Raw genomic sequence first — 18318 nt, 5'->3', positions numbered from 1 at the left:
ACAGGATTCACTTCTCTTTGTCCACATAGTTTATGACTGGAAGCCACCAGCACTAGTTTTGCCTATTTCATTGACCATAAATAGTTTGAATTGGTCCTGGACCACCAACCCTGGGCACCCCTGCAAGTGTCCTGAGGCACCCCAGGGTGCCACGGCACATAGTTTGAGAACCACAGGCATACAGTGGATTCTGTTAAAAAATATTAAGTTTGATAGAATACACGTTGTTAATTAACAGGAAAAGTGCGAAAAATGCAGCTAGTAAACACCCACAGAGCGGCCCTGCTGAAGGTGTATTATTGCAAGAACGGCAAGCATATCAATCGAACGCGCATACACACTGCAATTTTATATAAACAATAGGCTAGAATCCACAGCACTCATACATCTGCGGTGCCAGTGGTATTTGTGACCACACCATTTAAATAAAAAATAAATAAATAAGATTCTAGCCTATTGTTTATATAAAATTTTTGTGGTTGCTCTTTTTCTTGCACCCCTATTGTCCATATGTAAATTAAATGTTATGAAATTCCCCAGGTGTTTATTAACTGATATGCTTGGGTGTGCTGTTAGAGCTTTATTTCCTTATAAAATATAAGTGGTGATTTAGTCTTGAAATTCCTTTCATTTATATTTTACCTTTATATTGAGGCACTCTGTACAACATTGCCTTATAGTTCATTTTCTACACTAGTCTCATTTTTTTAAAACTAGAAATTCATGTAAATCCAGTTATAATTGATGTAGAAAATGTATATGTAAGATAGCTGTAACTTGGTAGCTTTGCTGCTGGTTATTGTGACATCACTAGCCTGTGACATCACAATGCTTCATCCTGTAACATTCTATCTACAGCTGCTGAAGTTTCCAGTTACCATGCAGGAAGACAGGTAGGAGGAGGTGAGTCCTACATAGCAGGGTATGAAGGAGAGGGGTAAGGAAGACAGAGGGGGTCATTCCGAGTTGTTCGCTCGTTGCCGATTTTCGCAACGGAGCTATTAAGGCAAAAATGCGCATGCGCATGGTACGCAGTGCGCATACGCTGAGTAATTTAGCACAAAACTTAGTATATTTACTCAGGTCCGAACGAAGAATTTCCATCGTTGTAGTGATCAGAGTGTGATTGACAGGAAGTGGGTGTTTCTGGGCGGAAACTGACCGTTTTCTGGGAGTGTGCGGAAAAACGCAGGCGTACCAGGATAAAACGCGGGAGTGTCTGGAGAAACGGGGGAGTGGCTGGCCGAACGCAGGGCGTGTTTGTGACGTCAAACCAGGAACGAAACGGGCTGAGCTGATCGCAGTGTAGGAGTAAGTCTCGAACTACTCAGAAACTGCTAAGAAATTTCTATTCACAATTCTGCTAATCTTTCGTTCGCAATTCTGCTAAGCTAAGATACACTCCCAGAGGGCGGCGGCCTAGCGTGTGCAATGCTGCTAAAATCTGCTAGAGAGCGAACAACTTGGAATGACCCCCAGAGTGCAGTATAGTCAGCTGAAAGGCAAGACAAGATAGACAGAACAGGGAATATAGGTACAAGGACACATAATTAGGAGAAGCTCAGGAAGGAATGACATACTGTATTTAGGAATAAAAATGTAGCGTTACAGAAATAAAGAGGGCAGTATGGAGGATTAGCACACACACAGGAGATGCAGATAAGTCTCTATGAGGGAGGATCGTGGCTTTGGGATGAAAAAGTAAATAAAATAGATAAATGGCAAATTGATATATTTTCAAGTATGTTTGGTTTAAGGAAACTTGGAAAAGTGGTTGACTCATGGACATTTTATTGTACGTAAACTAGTAATATGCTTAAGGATAGTCTTTTGTGTTTTTTTATCATCTGGCAAAGTTCTGGCAAAGAGATTTGCAGAGTGTCGGGTTACCGGCAAAGAGATCTGCAAAGTGTCAGTTGAAGATGACGGGAGGGGTCGCAGAGGCAGCAAGGACTGGAGGACAACATGCAGGAGGTAAGTTACCATACTTGTGTAATTGTGTGTGTGTGTGGTGGGGGGAATTGAGAGCACAGTACAAAACAGAGACTATGGAGGGGGAGAGAGGACAATACAAAACATGTGGAAGGGGGCAGCTCAGTATAGGACATACAGTTGGTGTGGGGGCAGGTGTGGTGCTAGGGTGTTAGGCACCCCTGTGCAAACTATAGATTTGAGCCCTCCCATACTTTGTAAAGTGACAGCGAGCTGCCTGAAAAAAAGGGTGTGGTCTCACAAAGAAAGGGCATGGACACACAGCAGTACTCCCAATTTAAATTACACCACACAATAGCACAATCTTATTCACATTACACCACACATAGTGCCCCTGATTCATAGTACGCCACACAGTAATGTCCCTTATTCACATTACATCACACAGTACCACCCCCATCACGTTATGCTACACAGTATTACCCATTATACACATAATGCCCACAGTAGTAGTGTTGCTTATACACATTATGGCCACAGTAGTAGTGCCCCTATACACAGAATGCCCACAGTAGACATATCTCTATACACATAATGCCCACAGTAGTAGTGGCCCTTATACACCTAATGCCACACAATAGTGCCCTTTATACATAATGCTTTATACATAATGCACATAGTAGTGCCCCTTATACATAATGACCACAGTAGTAGTGCCCCTTATACACATAATGCCCACAGTAGTAGTGCCCCTTACACATAATGCCCACAGTGGTATTGTCCCTTATACATAATGGCCACAGTAGTAGTGCCCCTTATACATATAATGCCCACAGTAGTGCCCCTTACACATAAGCCCACTGCAGTAGTGCCCCTTATACATATAATGCCCACAGTAGAAGTACTCCTTATACACATAATGTCATCTCTAATATAAAGCATAGTTACAGTAGCTCTATCATTATGACTGATACACTGCACACTGTGGGTATTGTATGATACTAACACTAGGGAAGATAAAACCTGGAGCAGAGAACTCGGGTCTCTATGAGGATCTTAGTTATGGATGAAAAAGTCAATAAAATAGATAAATTGCAAATTAATAAAATTTGAAGTATGTAACAAAATGTAGCAGTACAAATATACACATAGTATGTCTGACCAAGAAATTCTGTTTGTTTAGATCATCATCTGGCAAAGAGATTTGCAGTGTCAGGTGACCATCAAAAAGATCTGCAAAGTGTCAGGCGGTAAGTTACCATACTTGGTAATTGCGTGTGTGTTGTGGGGGGTAATGAGAGCACAGTACAAAGCAGAGACTGTGGGGGTCATTCCGACCCGTTCGCACGCTGCAGTTCATGTCAGTGGTGCGAACAAGTCGGAACTTCGCATGCGCAGCAGCTGCACTGCACAGGCGTGGCAGCGACACCGCGTACGAAGAAAGCGGTCGCAGAGGTGACCGCAAGAAGATTGACAGGAGGAAGGTGTTCCGGGGCATCAACTCACCATTTTCCGGGCGTGGAGATCCGAACGCAGGCGTGTCCAGGCATTTGGAGAGCGGATGTCTGACATCAATTCTGGGACCTTCATCGCTGGATCCATCACACAGGGTAAGTAACTGCAGGGCTAGTCTTGTTTTACACAAAACTTTTTTTGCATAGAAGGGCTGCACAAGCGATCGCAGCCCTGCTATGCTAAAATACACTCCCCCATAGGCGGTGTCTAGTCGATCGCATGAGCAGCAAAAAGTTGCTACGTGCGATCAACTCAGAATGACCCCCTATGGTGGGGAAGAGTGGACAATACAAAACATGCAGAAGGGGGCAGCTCAGTATAGGACATACAGATGGTGTGGGGGCAGGGGCAGTGCTTAAGTGTTCGGCGCCCCCTTGCAAACTATAAATTTGAGCCCTCTCATACTTTGTAAAGTGACAGCAAGCTGCCTGAATAAATGGGTGTGGTCTCACAAAGAAGGGCGTGGCCACACAATAGTACTCCCAATTCAAATTACGCCACACAATAGCACAATCTAATTCACATTACACCACACGTAGTGCCCCTGATTCATAGTACGCCACACAGTAGTGTCCCTTTTTCACATTATGTCACACAGTAGTGCCCCTAGTCATGTTACGCTACACAGTAGTACCCATTATACACATAATGCCCACGGTAGCAATGCCCCTTACAAATAATGCCCACGGTAGTAGAGCTGCTTATACACATTATTCCCACAGTAGTGCCCCATATATGCATAATGTCAACAGTAGTAATGCCCCTTATACACATGATACGCACAGTTGTAGTGCCAATTATACACATAATGCCCACAGTAGTAGTGGTGAGCCTATTTTTCTCTGCTCATTTCCCCTAATGTTAAAACTGGATAAGCCACTCCTCTGGAGACAGTGAAGTGGCTGACCTTTTTATCAATGAACTGGGGGCACATACATTAAGCCTGGAAGAGTGATAAAGTGTAGAAAGTAACTAACAACCAATCAGTTACTATCTATAATTTTTTAAACACAGCCTGTAACATGGCAATTAGGGGCTGATTGGCTGGTACTTTATCTCTCTCCACTTTATCACTCTGCATGGCTTAATACATCTCCCCCATATAATAACCAAGTGATGAAATGGAACAGAATGGTAAATTAATTATGTGAAATAGAGCTGTAACAAGTGACTGTTTCCCTTTCTTTGCATATAATAAAGGTGACATAGCCGGTTTTCCTAGAGTCCTATCCTTACCACACAGGGGGCCTGATTCAGATGCGGGCGCAAAGCTATTGTTGCATACATGTGGCTCAATGCTTTTTCACTGCGCAGACTCACTCAGGGCGGACTGCGATGCAATTGCAAACGGCAAAAGATTGCAGCAACGATCGCTTTAACAACCACAACTGAATCAGGCCCACAATGACACCATTATATTTTACTATTTTTTTTTAACATTTAACAACTAAGGGGTCAATTTAATTAGGTGCGAGTTTGTCTTACAACAGCCGCACTTTCCGGCAGCCCAAACTCGTTCAAAAGTGCCTGCAGCCCTATCTGGCCACAAAGGGTGTGAAGGTGCCAGAGGGTGCCGTTGCCAGTGTTGAAACATCGCAGCAATGGTAACTCGTACCTAATTGGATTGACCCCTAAATGTTAGCAATTTATAGCTTTTACTATTTACTGGTCAATTTTCTTTTCTGAAGGTACCCACTAATTACTATAAGAACTTATCTCCCCAATGTGTGTATTGTATAAAAGCAACAGGCCCTTTGGGTTAACTGTCCTTGTTTTAGGCATTTTCCAGGTGCATAATAGTTAGAATAATATATTTACATACAGAGATTTTTCTCTCTACACAACCACACCACTGTTTGCAGTTTGTCTCTCTGCTTGTTCATCCACTAACAATGATTTTTTAAATCTTTTCCTCTTAGTCTACACGCAGTGGACCTTTGGCAAGTATAGGTAAGTATAGTACCCCTCCCATTACCTATAGCTCCCGGGGGTGTTAGATTTAGGATGCGGGTGGGGAGGGATTAGGTTTAGGCTGCGGGTAGGGTGGGTTAGGGTTAAGCCCCATCAGAAGCGTCACCGGGTGTGGTGACACCCGGTGCGAGCCCCTGATCTCCTGACGCGAAAAATGGGTGTGGCCTTGTACTTAAGGGGCGTGGCTTCACGGATCCCGGAATCGTCACTCTGGGGGCGTGCCCAGCATCTCCGGGGATGCTGGGCTTCCCCCAGAGCCAGTCTCCGTCCGCTGTCGGCTCCTCTTCTGTGACAGGAGCCGGGTGCTGTAGGAGACTTTCTCACTGCAGCACCTGGTTCCTGTCAGTGCGGAGGAGCTGACATTTGGTGTCACCCTCCTCCAGGCGTCCCACCCGGGTGCGGGCTGCACCCCACGCACACGCCTTGTGACGCCACTGAGCCCTATACACATTACCTGATCCCCGCCGATGCCGATATAGGCGGTGACGGGGACCCAGCAGGGGGGCGGCATCGGCAAGTGCATACACACTTGCCGATGTGGCCAGGACAAGCAGCGACGGCAGGGTGCGGCGGGGGAACGACAGCCATGCTGCATCTGCAGCATGGCTGTCGTTAACAAGGACCTCCCTTGTCTGTATATGTTCAGATGAGGGAGGGGGTCGATAACGAGCGCGCATCATTAATGACATTTAGTGTACACACTGGACGAGATTGTGAAAGAACTCGCTCAGATCGCCCCTTCTGAGCGAGATCTTTCACAATCTCATCTAGTGTGTATGGGGCTTTAGGCACCCCCGGGTGTGGTTAGGCTGCAGGGTAGGGAGGGTTAGGATTAGGCACCTCTGCGGGAGGGTTAGAGTTAGGCACAAAGGGGGGGGGGGGTTAGTGTTAGGCTGCGGAGAGGGAGGGTTAAGGGGGTGGGAAGAGGGAAAACGCCCCTTTACTCACCCTTGTCGGTCTTTTTTGCATCGGGATTCCAGCGTCAGTATTACGACCAGCAGGATCCCATGCGCTGGGATAGCATACTGACCCCTCTATTAGTACACCTCTTAATGCCCAGAGGAAAGGGCAATCCTGAGGCCATGGTTCCCCAGAGGTTTTCCCCCAAAGGGGTTTTTTCCTCTCCTGAGTGCTGAAGGATGACTCTTTGTGAGTCCAGAGGTGTAGCTTTTATGCCATAATGAGTACCAATTTCATGCCCGTCCCTGCAATGTATAAGAAGTAAAATAATCGCTAATGCGATCACTTTACTTCTGGGTTTAGACCCCGGCTGCGCTAGTCACATGTGCATTCATCAGACTGCGTATGTGAGAGCAGACAGTAATGCAGAGGGATCCCAAGGATCCTTCTCCTGGGAATTATTGCATAATGTAGCCCACAGGCTACAAACGTCATTTAGAAATGGCATTAGCTGCCGGGCCAAGCTCAGAAATGCTTTGCATTCTGGAGCTTGGTGAGTTTCGCAGTTTACCAACTGCCGTAGAAACTTTTGGTGGCTGCCTTTGTGGTTACAATAGGAGGAATGCAACAGATATCTTAAATATCTATTGCAGTCCCCAATTAATACATTCAGCGGCTGGTTAATATTTGTGTGCAGCTTCCAAAACCGACTGTTTTCGGAGATGTCTCGCAAATATTATTTGTTAAATATTCTTCATAATAAACTTTTTATATTTTAGCATAAACTAAAAAATGTTTTAAGTATTCATTAACTGAGTCTCCGTTCTTTACTGAATGCTAACTTCACAGGGTCCGCAAATTATTACTGATATGACTGTTACTCTACTGTCCTGCTGGTGCTCCTGGCCTGCTGTATAGCAGCGAGACATATATTTTATATACAGCACTCTTGGGGATATGTATCAAGCCTTGGAGAGAGATAAAGTGGAGATGTCCAAAGCACCCAATCATCTTCTGTCACTTATCTAGCACAGTACATGAGATTATACCTGTAGTTAGAAGCATCATTTGCTTTGGGCAAATACCCAACTTTGGGGGTCATTCAGATCTGATTGCTGGGCTGCATTTTTTGTTGCCATGTGATCAGATAGCCACCGCCTACAGGGGGAGTAGGTTTTCGCTGTGCAGGTGTGCAATCGCATGTGTAGCAGAGCTGCACAACCTGATTATGTGCAGTCTCTGCGCAGCCCAGGACTTTAGCTGCCCATACACCTAAAGATTTATTGTCAGATCTGGACGGTTGGAATGAAAACCTGATAATGGATGAGCAGAAATGACAGTTGGCCATTTGCTCCTAAATGCTGTAAAAGTGACAAAAATGGAAGTGGATTTAACCAATTTGTCTGAATGACCATTTTTTTCTATTTTCCAATGTTTGCGAGCAAATGGTCAATTGTCATTTGCTCTCATCCATTACCAGATTTTCATTCCAACCAACCAGATCTGACAATAAATCTGTACGTGTATGGCCAGCTTTACTCTTCCAGTGCGATGAGAACAGGCTGATCGGGACCGGAGCTGACATCAGACACCCTCCCTGAAAACGCTTGATCTCGTCTGCATTTTTCCGGACACTCCCTGTAAATGGTCAGTTGACACCCACAAACGGCCTCTGCCTGTCAATCTCCTTGCAAACGCATGTGCGAATAGATCCTTCGCACCATCCCGTCGCAGGGCGCCGATGCACGTTGCAGCTGTGCAATGCGCTGGTGCAATGCGGTGCATACGCATGCGCAGTTCGGGTCTGATCGTCCACTGAGCAAAACCACACAGCAGCAAGCAGATCTGAATGACCCCCTTTATCTCTCTCCACAGCTTGATACGTCTCCCACAAAATATCATGTCTGCCTTTACTTAATTAACAAGTTAAATTAATAATTGACAATGGCCCTCATTCCGAGTTGATCGGTCGCAAGGCGAATTTAGCAGAGTTACACACGCTAAGCCGCCGCCTACTGGGAGTGAATCTTAGCATCCTAAAATTGCGACCGATGTATTCGCATTATTGCGATCACAAACTACTTAGCAGTTTTAGAGTAGCTCCAGACTTACTCGGCATCTGCGATCAGTTCAGTGCTTGTCGTTCCTGGATTGACGTCACAAACACACCCAGCGTTCGCTCAGACACTCCCCCGTTTCTCCGGCCACTCCTGCGTTTTTTCCGGAAACGGTAGCGTTTTCATCCACACGCCCCTAAAACGCCGTGTTTCCGCCCAGTAACACCCATTTCCTGTCAATCACACTACGATCGCCGGAGCGAAGAAAAAGCCGTGAGTAAAAAAACTATCTTCATAGCAAAGTTACTTGGCGCAGTCGCAGTGCGACTATTGCGCATGCGCACTAAGCGAAATTTCACTGCGATGCGATGAAAAATAACGAGCGATCAACTCGGAATGAGGGCCAATATCTTTGCCTTGGAAACGGTAAAAAATTCACAGTATAAGATAATGTTAAAAACGGTTTCCATCTTCCGATAACTTTCTAATGGCTTGTCAATACCCTCCTTGTACATTTACTTTGATTTATCATTCACGTTTCTTCCATGCCAGACAGGGGTTAATGGGGAACTTAACGTGGCCCTGGAAAAATATGAAAAGTGATCTCATGTAGGTTGGAGTAAGTCAGCTATAAGCGGGGCCCAACACAAACTGGGGGTTAGAAAACTGTTAGCATTAGCCACAATGGTAGTAAGCAAGGCCAATGCAGCATGGTAGGCAGACACAGTACCAGCAGAAGGATCCTGCCACAGGAGGTGGAGATCACACCAGTGGGTGAGGTATTGTCACCAGCGTGACAAGTACACACATTAAATGATTTTACTACTACTTAATCCAACAGCAGGGAATTCCAAAGATTAGCACCGACTTGGTAAAAGGCCATTATAAAATAGTGCATTCTTACTGGGGTCTCACCCATTGTTAAACACCCACTGGTCTCACATTTTTCCATGCAGTGTAAAAGAAAAAATAAATCACAATGCCTCTGTCTACCATTCCAGTGAGATATATTCAATACAAGGAGCATCCCAGTGACCACCATACAATGCCCATAGCAACCAACCAGGTTCTAGCTTTCATATTATAGAATATATTTGATAAATTACACCTAGAAGCTCATTGGTTGCTATGGGCAACAAACTGTTTAGAAGGTTTGCTACATCTCTCCCTTGCCGTATTGCCGCAATGCCCAGCTGAGCACATATCGGGCACTTATGGTAGTGCCCAAACCTCAGGTTTTCTATCACACCTTCATGTTGTAATGCCGGTAGCACACAATGTGCCGTTGGAGCTCCTGAACTGGCATGGCCCTCTCCGGCTCAGATTAGGCCAAAGATAAAAAAAAAAGTAATGTTACAGAACAGTGTTATTAGCACTTTATTAGCACTTTAAGCCATATTAATGCATTCAGCCCGAGAGCTCGCCGCCTTTCAGCCACAATACCGCTCATTGAATAGTACATTTCAACCCACAACCTGCGGAATCCCAGCCAAACACCTCACCCACCAAGCCACTTGATCCAGCAAAAAAACTATGAGATTTCTAACTATATGAAGCTACCTGTACCTCGTAAAAAAACAACCAGAACCATAATCAGAGAAACCGTCTGCGCTTGGGGTGTTGCAAATAGGTGTAAATAGGTGTAAATAGTGAAGAGTTGACAATCTTCTACGTAAAATATTTATTGTAATATAAAATACATCAACAGTAAATGAGATTGATCATATATAAAAAGCTTAATAATTATACTCTAAAACACCGTTATCTAAACACACAGTATCAAACTAAGGCTTGTATTTAGAATAGAATCCCACCCCAAGCGCAGCCAGTTTCTCTTTTTCTATTGTTGTGTTCATAGGCACATGCACAGTGCCTTTCCGGCAGCGCTCAGGTGTGATTGCAATTAGTGTCTATCTATTTAGGCGCTGCCAGTAAGTCGTTTGAGATCCAGAACCATAATCAAGCTGATCCATGCAGTGTGCAGACACACATCCAATCCCTTACAGCTACACACTACACAGATCTGCCCAGCCGTAACGCTGATCATCCCATCACAAAGTACAAGGTAAGCTTGAGAACCACTGGGCTAGGACATTGTCACAACCCAGAGGCAGCATCAACTGTAAATATACAGCCTTGGCTTTGGAAGAGGGTAATTGGGTACGCACCATACCGTAGGTCTGCAAACTCGGTCCTCATTACCCCACACAGTGCATGTTTTGCAGGTCTCCTCACAGAATCACAAGTGAAATAATTAACTCCACCTGCGGACCTTTTAAAATGTGTCTGTGAGTAATTAATACACCTGTGTACCTGCTGGGTTACCTGCAAAACATGCACTGTGTGGGGCAGGGCCGGACTGCGACCAAAAATAGGCCCTGGCATTTTTGAAGCACACAGGCCCACCTCGGTGTCAGCATCTCCCCTTACTATTCCCGACTCCTCCTACTTCTTAGTCTATGCTCTTACAAATATAATTAATATTATAACAACATACAAGTGTACATCATTCTGTATTAAAATACACACAACCATTGGTTGAAGTGGGGGTATGGAAAAATAAAGGTTGTAACTAAGCACGCGCGCTCCAGAAAAGGGGCGTGGACACGCACGCGCCCCATTCACTAGAATGAGAGCGTCTGTGTGCACTCCCGGCGGGGCTAATAAGCGACCAATCAGACAGAGAGTGTCCCATAGAGGTACTGTGTGCGCGCGCCAAAAATATGGGTGTGGCCAATTAAAATGGGACGTAATACACAGACATATGCCCCCAATAGTGCAGTGCCAGATCCACAATTGCCCCCACAGTGCCAGTTATACAAATGCCCCCACAGTGCCAGATCCACAAAGCCCCACAGTGCCAGGTATACAAATGCCCCCATAGTGCCAGATCCACAAATGCCCCCACAGTGCCAGGTATACAAATGCCCCCACAGTGCCAGGTATACAAATGCCCCCACAGTGCCAGCCAATTGCCCCACAGTGCCAGGTATACAAATGCCCCCACAGTGCCAGCCAATTGCCCCCACAGCAGTGCTTACCGCTGCTGCTCCTCCGGCTGTGATGTGAGGTGTCAGGAGCTCAGAGCTCGCCAGCGCGGCTATGTCTGGCGGCATGTAGCGGACTTCAAACCAGCCGCCGGTTCGTGAGCCAATCAGAGCTCGCGGACCGGCAGCGGCGGCTCCTGATTGGCTCACGAACCGGCGGCTGGTTTGAAGTCCGCTACACGCCGCCAGACATAGCCGTGCTGGTGCGCTCTGAGCTCCTGACAGCTGAGACACGCTGCCGCCGGACTGAGCGGCAGCGTGTCTCAGTAACACAAGAGGGGGTCGGCTGGACCGGCCCACGTGGCCATCGGCCCTTCTGGCATTTGCCAGAAGTGCCAGATGGCCAGTCCGGCCCTGGTGTGGGGTAAGGAGGACCTATGCACTATACAGTTATAGTGTGTGTGCAGGAGCCTTAGCTGATAAACGGCTTCATATGCTCCTGCACTGGTCAGATAGGGAAGACGGGATCTGATGTACTGCACACAGATTCTCATTCCCAGCCTCCTGATCCCATTAGAGATATCTGAAGACAGCACATGTACTATATGACACTGGGGGTCATTCCGAGTTGTTCGCTCGTTGCTGATTTTCGCTATGCTGCAATTTGTTGCTAATTGCGCATGCGCAAGGCACGCAGGGCGCATGCGCTTAGTTATTTAATTAAAAACAGTAGATTTGCTGTGGATCCTGCGGCGCTTTTCAGTCGCTCAGCTGACCGGTGAGTGATTGACAGGAAAGGGGCGTTTCTGGGTGGTAACTGAGCGTTTTCCGGGAGTGTGCTAAAAAACGCAGGCGTGTCAGGGAAAAACGCGGGAGTGTCTGGAGAAACGGGGGAGTGGCTGGCCGAACGCAGGGTGTGTTAGTGACGTCAAACCAGGAACTAAACGGACTGAGCTGATCGCAATCTGTGAGTAGGTCCGGAGCTACTCAGAAACTGCAAGGAATTATTTATTAGCAGTTCTGCTAATCTTTCGTTCGCTATTCTGCTAAGCTAAGATACACTCCCAGAGGGCGGCGGCCTAGCGTGTGCAATGCTGCTAAAAGCAGCTAGCGAGCAAACAACTCAGAATGAGGGCCACTGAGCTAAAAATTGCTCAGTGTGTACGGATGCACACAATCCAATAATCAGCTTTTCAGGTCAGCGCGTGTATTGTATCTGCAGATTTTAGGTGTGTACCCAACATTGGTGTGTACCGTTCATGCTATGAAGTATGCTTTATGGGGGTAATTCCAAGTTGATCGCAACAGGAATTCTGTTAGCAGTTGGGCAAAACCATGTGCACTGCAGGTGGGGCAGATGTAACATGTGCAGAGAGAGTTAGATTTGGGTGTGGTGTGTTCAATCTGCAATCTAATTTGCAGTATAAAAATAAAGCAGCCAGTATTTACCCTGCACATAAATAAAATAACCCACCCAAATCTAACTCTCTCTGCACATGTTACATCTGCCTCCCCTGCAGTGCACATGGTTTTGCCCAACTGCTAAAAAATTTCCTGCTGTGATCAACTTGGAATTACCCCCTATGTGCAGTGGTGAATTTCCCATTAAGCATGTGAGGCACATGCCTAGGGGCTGCACTTGTTTGGGGGCAGCACTTGGTTGCTTGTGTTGGTACTGTCAGTCCAAAAAGTACCAGTAACTGCAAAATATTTCCACTGTACTGCACCGTACACCATCTTAAATGGAGTGTAAAGAGGTAGATCATGCACATAATACCCCTGTAAGCTGTCCTACTTAGTAAATATGTATACATAATTAAATTGTCACACGTAGTGGCTGTTTTGTCATTCTGTTAAATTGGTTGTCATCAAATGAGGGCTATAACCAATCAATTAAAATAATAAAACTATAAGGTGGGTGGGTGGGGCGGCCCTTACTGTTATGCCTTGGGGCGGACTCACCCCTAAATCTGCCCCTTTTTAAATGCAGTTTTATGTAAAAGACATTTTGTATGTCTTCCCCTACATTATTTGTACTTACACAGACTATCCCAAATGGTAATGTAAAGTGATGATAGGGCTTATTTATCAACGTGGAATGAAAACTCCTACCCTACTGCCAGTGTTTATACTAGCATGGGAAGGCTTTATTAAAAATAAAGCGGATATACATGAATTGCTGCCATACAACTTTTGTTATAACCATTGGGGCTGCTATCGGAAACTGTGGGGCCCAGTACAGATGTAGCAGAAGGCTCTCATCTTATTCTCTTCCTCCCGATTGAATTTAGAGGTCCAACAATCCCTGGCACCCAGAATAAGCACATACTATGATGCCCTTCCCACATGGCATTGTGCTGTATATATCAAACTAACATATATATATATATATATATATATATATATATATATATAAAAGCCCAAATAATTCAGTTTCACTATGATATGCAAATCAGCATCAGCCTTTACATTCACCCTCAGCTGCAGTGATAAAAAATGAACCTTAACATGGTAATGGAGATTGATTTGATAAATTACCCGTTATGATACATACAGTAGACATTCATTTACAGATATCACTGGTCATTATATAGTCATACCCCTTACTTGCCTGCTCTCCGAGACCGGCCATGAGGCTCACAATGCACGTGGTGATCCCGGCCTCCCAGAAGAGTGGCCAAGTCTTCCGGTCGGACACCATACATCCGCATTCCCCTGCAGCCTGCCGCATTTACCAACATATCCTCCCACAGTTATCACAGTCCGGGGGGGGGGGGGGTTCAATGACATAAATCGCTCCCTGCCTCACAATGCCAGCAATCTCAGCATTATGTAGCGGAGGTGAGGCCACGATGACAAGGCCACACTGTCACTCCCCTGTTTCCGCTCCTGTCTGGCATCATGTCTCCCACCACTCCTTCCACCGGAGGGGGGCAGCCAGAATGGCAGCATGTATGGTCATAGCTTGCAAAGCCAGTGAATAACAAATAATGATGCCTACAACATACTTGCTTACAGTATTTTTTTCTGGCTACATCCGCGTTGTCCCATTTTATTACAGTATTTACACTCTATTCAGTAATACTGTACAGTATGGTAGAGTAAAAATCATTTATTACTGGTCATTTTGTACTGACAGTAATACAACATGCGTCCAAGTGCTGCCCCAAGCAAGTTGCACCCCTAGGCATCTGCCTCATGTGCCTAATGGGAAATTCAGCACTGACAGAGGGCAAGGCCGGATTAAGGGCTAAGACTATAAATGATGTGAGATGTGGAGGAGCTGTGACCAGTGTCTCCCTAATTAAGTTCAAGTAGGAAAATTGCATAATCTTATAAGGAAAATAAAAATAAAATTTTAATACTTATGATTTATGGCCAACCGTGTGGCTAGCTGGGCGGCTGGCAGCCATCATATTGTAATTATGATGTGCCTATATTTACGTGGAGGCCTGGGGCTATAGTCCCATGTGTTCCATTGTTAAACATGACCTGACAGGGAGAGGGATCCAAGTGGCATGGAGACGGAGCCATGATGACGCGACTCACCATGAATGCCGGAGGGCTAGGGCTTGTTGGCAACTTTTAGCCTGCGGGGCAAATGTAATCAAGTAGCCCCATCTTTCCTACCAACTATCAACTACCAATAACTAACCAATAAGACTACAAACTTTGGGAAATTTTTTACAGTTGTATATATATATTTTTTTTCGTTTCATTTAAAAAGTGATAATATATTCCCAGTAGTCCTAATTGCCTAGCTTAGAAAGAAGCATAGCATCATGTGGATGTGGGAATGGTTAGGCAGACCTAGGCATGGTTTAGAACAATCATAGGATGGGACTTATTCAGAACTACAGAGGAACAGGAACTAACATGATACAATACGAATGACTATTTGAAAACATCCACCTAAACAATTGTTTCTGTGATCAGTCATGTCTATTAAATTAAACCTCTAGCCATATAGATTTCAGCATTCATGTTGAGTACATATACAACCATCTTTATCACACAATTAAACAGCAACTTATTCCTTTCCACCACTTTTTCTCAGATGTCACCCAGTGACAGCAGAAAAATTCATGATACTAAATATACATGGTTTTCTTCTTTATGACCATGTTAGAGAGCAGGCTTATACAGTATGTAGTACTTCTTCATATTTCTTCACCCTGATTGACATCTGATACATACTACAGTTTTTTTCCCCAATGAATGCCCAAAAATGCCCTAATCGCTAATGAAAATTGCCCCACGTATGGGCCACCTTGTTGACACTCCAGGTATCACATCATCACGGCTCCTTCCACCCACTGCTGAATGCTGAGGTTATGTCATTGAGGGGGAGATGTACTAAGCAGTGATAAGAGTGGAGAAGTGAGCCAGTGGAAAAGTTGCCCTTGGCAATCAATCAGCTGCTCTGTATACTTTTATAGTATGTAAATTATAAATGTTACGTCAATGCTGACTGGTTGCCATGGGCAACTTCTCCACTGGCTCACTTCTCCACTTTTATTACTGCTTAGTACATCTCCCCCTGGGTGTGTGTTTATTATTAAATGATCATGGGACGGAATTGTTCTTCATACCATACATGCACAACTGTGCAACAGTGCTTCCAGTGGCCAAACAACCCTGACAAATGCTGCATATTAGTTGCTAAGCATTAACATTAGAGGAAAAAGTCTGAAAAACTAACATAAGAATGATTACTTTAAGAGTATACCATAGTTCTATCTTGCAAATATAACTCATATCCTGTATACTATATATTATTATAATTTATCCCTGTCATGCAACTCCTGTCAGCTTTGGGAATACTTGTCTATGGCTGGCATCCCCACCATGTTTTCTTGTCTTCATCAGGTGGCAAAGAAAGTAGGTTTAAGCTTAGACTCAAAAACTTTTCAGGTGTGAATTAGAATGGAACGGTTCATGATTTTGTTTTTTTTGGCTATATATTCAATAATCCCACATTTTTTCAGTCCAAAAATGTTTCCATTTTTGTGCAAAAACATATAGGTACTCAACATTCTGCAGATCCTATGTGTTTTGCGACTGCGATCGGGGATAAAATGACTTATTATCGCAGATTTGGTTTTACCTGCTTATCCACGATAGGTGCTTGCTTCGGGGCTAATTGGATAGCCTCGGGGTCGGTAATTAGCTGTGGTAAATTACCACGGCTAATAAACTACCACCCTAAGGATGTTGGGGTATTGAAATGACAGTGGGGATCAGCCGTAGACTGTGGGCTCACTAAGGCCGTACCCTTGAATACAGCAGGAGATTTAGGATAGGTAAATGCTACTAACACTCTACCACAGCATAAATATAGAGATGGTTTACAAAGATCTATTTCAATTTGTGTGTCCTTCTCCTAGCCTGAACATTTGCTATATCTATATTAAAAACATAATCAATAAAATAAAATCACCATAAAATCAATTATTTGCTCATCTCTAAGCAACATTCAGTAATTTATCAACATTTGCTGAAACCATTTGTTTCTACGAAAGCTTATCAGAGGGAGAGGAAATCCGTTTTTTAGGCCAAATAACCAATAGAATGTTGGTGGTGCAGCTTAGAGATGCTGACGCACTTCGCAATAATGGCTGTGAGCTGTAAGATTACTTTTACTAATTTGCAGGCAGTTGTATACAGCTTAGTAACAAACCATTTTCTCCTCGTCCATGCTGTTGCCATCCTGAGATGTCGATAATGATCAGACAACACATTGCTGTCCTTGTGAATCCATAGCCAGCTTCCCCATGCTTTAAAGGAAACTCACAGCGACAGCTGCAGCCAGTGATACTCAGCGATTGCCCCCGGTTGAGGTAACCTTCATCAAATAGAAATAAACTCTACCACAGGTGAATACAGACATTTTCACCGGAGATAGGAGTTTTTGGTGCTCATTTAATGGAACCTATAGGGGTAAATGTAATAGGGTCCGAGTTGCCGGAGGTGCAGGACTTCGGGTAAGAATGTCCATATTTTTAAAGCGGCAATCATTTACATGGCATAACTAGGTTGGTTATGCCGTGTAAATAATTGCAGCCTTAAAAATATTCTCGCCTGAAGTCCCGCATCTCTGGCAACTCGGACCATATTACATTTACCCTATAGAGTGAATATCAAAACCTGCTTCAGTCCCATTGTATTGAGGGACAGTTTCCTATTATAGGGTGTGGTCAACAAACTGAGGACATGAATGGGTTGACCTTTGGTGTGCCCTTATTGGTTAGTAGGTATGTTGGTATGCAGTGTTGGACTGGCCCACAGGGGTACCAGGGAAACCACCGGTAGGCCCAACTGCCTGAGGGCCCACTCCTTCCTCTAGGGATCAGGTTCCAGACTGTGCACTTGTATTATACATGGTAGATATGTTGCATTACACTGCACTAAACTATTGTGTATTTCAAGCCTCTGAGGAGGCAGGCCACACCCCCTTTGTAGGCTGGCCACACCCTTAAGTGTGTGCCCCTATCACTGCATTCCCCCGGTGGGTCCTTCATGCCCCAGTCTGACACTGTTGGTATGAATAAAATAGTAGGTGCATGTGCAGGTCATAATGCAATAGGAGATTCATTTCCCAGTATAGTAATTGTACAGTTTAGTCAGCTCCATACCTTTCTCCAGCTCCACAGGGAAGAGGTCCAGCCTCTCCACGCGTTTCTCAAGCTCATATTCTGCAGAAGCAGCCATAGGATCCACATCATCGTTACGCCGGTCATATTCTTCATTAGAGTATGTGCTAAACACCTGTGAGATAAAGACTTTTAGAGTATGTGCTAAACACCTGTGAGATAAAGACTTTTAGAGTATGTGCTAAACACCTGTGAGATAAAGACTTTTAGCTTTATGCAAACTCAGGCATAGAACATTACTATTACAGAAAGTACACTTTTTCATTCCTTTCTTTCAAACTGAAGAACAAAAACTTATATGGA

General features: G+C 44.7%; 1 protein-coding gene across 1 annotated transcript in view; it reads right to left on the bottom strand.

Moving 5' to 3' along the window:
• PPP1R9B (protein phosphatase 1 regulatory subunit 9B) overlaps positions 1-18318 on the bottom strand; it is a 75446-nt gene that overhangs the window by 34839 nt on the left and 22289 nt on the right. The window contains exon 2 of the mRNA XM_063959902.1: positions 17998-18130. Coding sequence (XP_063815972.1) covers positions 17998-18130 — 133 coding nt within the window. The remainder of the gene's footprint in view (positions 1-17997; positions 18131-18318) is intronic.

Source organism: Pseudophryne corroboree, chromosome 3 (assembly GCF_028390025.1).
Source record: "Pseudophryne corroboree isolate aPseCor3 chromosome 3, aPseCor3.hap2, whole genome shotgun sequence".
NCBI classification, from domain to species: Eukaryota; Metazoa; Chordata; class Amphibia; order Anura; family Myobatrachidae; genus Pseudophryne; species Pseudophryne corroboree.
The sequence above is the reverse complement of the archived record's forward strand: the minus strand, read 5'-3'. Positions and strand labels throughout refer to the sequence as shown.